Source organism: Tribolium madens, unplaced genomic scaffold (assembly GCF_015345945.1).
Source record: "Tribolium madens isolate multiple individuals breed KSU strain unplaced genomic scaffold, Tmad_KSU_1.1 Scaffold_1;HRSCAF=32;Tcas5.2_LG8, whole genome shotgun sequence".
NCBI classification, from domain to species: domain Eukaryota; kingdom Metazoa; phylum Arthropoda; class Insecta; order Coleoptera; family Tenebrionidae; genus Tribolium; species Tribolium madens.
In genome coordinates, this window is record NW_025400984.1 from 9,696,553 (window position 1) to 9,697,689 (window position 1,137).

Here is a 1,137-nt window from a genome sequence, read left to right on the forward strand (position 1 = left end):
TGTATTTTATTTCTAGTCACTGGATTTCAATTGCAATACGTTATAGTTGGTGTCAGTGGTGTTTGTATTTTTTATACGAGTATTGGAGGTTTCAGAACTGTTATTTGGACAGAAGTGTTGCAATTTTTTGTCGTTTTGATCACTTTGATCATTATTCTAGCTTTGGGAATTGGATCAGTTGGGGGTTTTATCAAAATTTGGGACAAAGCGATGAGAAGTGGCCGTTTGGACATTTTTGAGTCTGATTTTTGAAAAATCAAATCCAAAAATTCACTCTTAAATTGCAGATTTGACCCAAATCCGACCCGACATAGCAGTGTTTGGATTATGATAATTGGTTATTCGTTCACATTTATAACAATCACTTGTGTTGACCAAATTACCGTTCAAAAAATGCGCTCAATTCGAACTATAGATGGAACATCAAGAGCTCTGGGTTATTGCATAATTGGCCTCTATTTTACTATAATTATTTGTATTTTTCTTGGCTTGACTATGTATGCAAAATATTCGGATTGTGATCCAGTCAGTGCGAAATTTATCCAAAACCAGGACCAGTTATTACCTTACCTTGCCATGGATGTGGGTAATGAAATTCCCGGAATATCCGGAATTTTTGTAGCGGCAATTTTCAGCTCAAGTTTGAGGTAACTTTTTTCAGTTGAGTCACAATAACTGTAATTTATTTTAGTCTCCAATCAGCAATTTTGAATTGTTTGTCTGATTCCATATATTCAGATTTCATGAAACCATTTTTAAGCAAATTTTCTGAAAGCAAAATTTTGAAATTGTCAGTCGTCGGAATTGGTATCTTATGCACTATTTTGGCTTTTGTAATACAATATTTGGGAAATCTATTTAATTTCATTTTTACGATAATAGGTGTGACTGGGGGCCCCATTTTGGGGATGTTTACTTGCGGGCTTTTGATACCAAAAACTAACTCCAAAGTAAGTACTCGTGTTTTTATTTTATTTATTTTTTTTAATGTAGGGAGCTTTTTATGGTACCCTTTCCGGATTTGTGACTTGTTTATTAGTTTCTTTACCAGCGACTTATTACCAGGACCAAAATGGGCAAAATCAGTATTTGAAACCCATTTCGACCAACTGTTTGAACCAAACTTTACGAAATGAG

The 1,137-nt window shown here is 34.2% G+C and overlaps 1 protein-coding gene across 1 annotated transcript in view; it reads left to right on the plus strand.

The window, feature by feature from the left end:
• LOC123004138 (sodium-coupled monocarboxylate transporter 2-like) overlaps positions 1–1,137 on the plus strand; it is a gene marked incomplete at its 3' end in the record, with an annotated part of 9,026 nt that extends 7,889 nt beyond the window's left edge. The window contains exons 2-5 of the mRNA XM_044397253.1: positions 17–239; positions 288–647; positions 692–950; positions 994–1,137. Of these exons, the coding sequence (XP_044253188.1) occupies positions 17–239; positions 288–647; positions 692–950; positions 994–1,137 (986 nt within the window). The remainder of the gene's footprint in view (positions 1–16; positions 240–287; positions 648–691; positions 951–993) is intronic.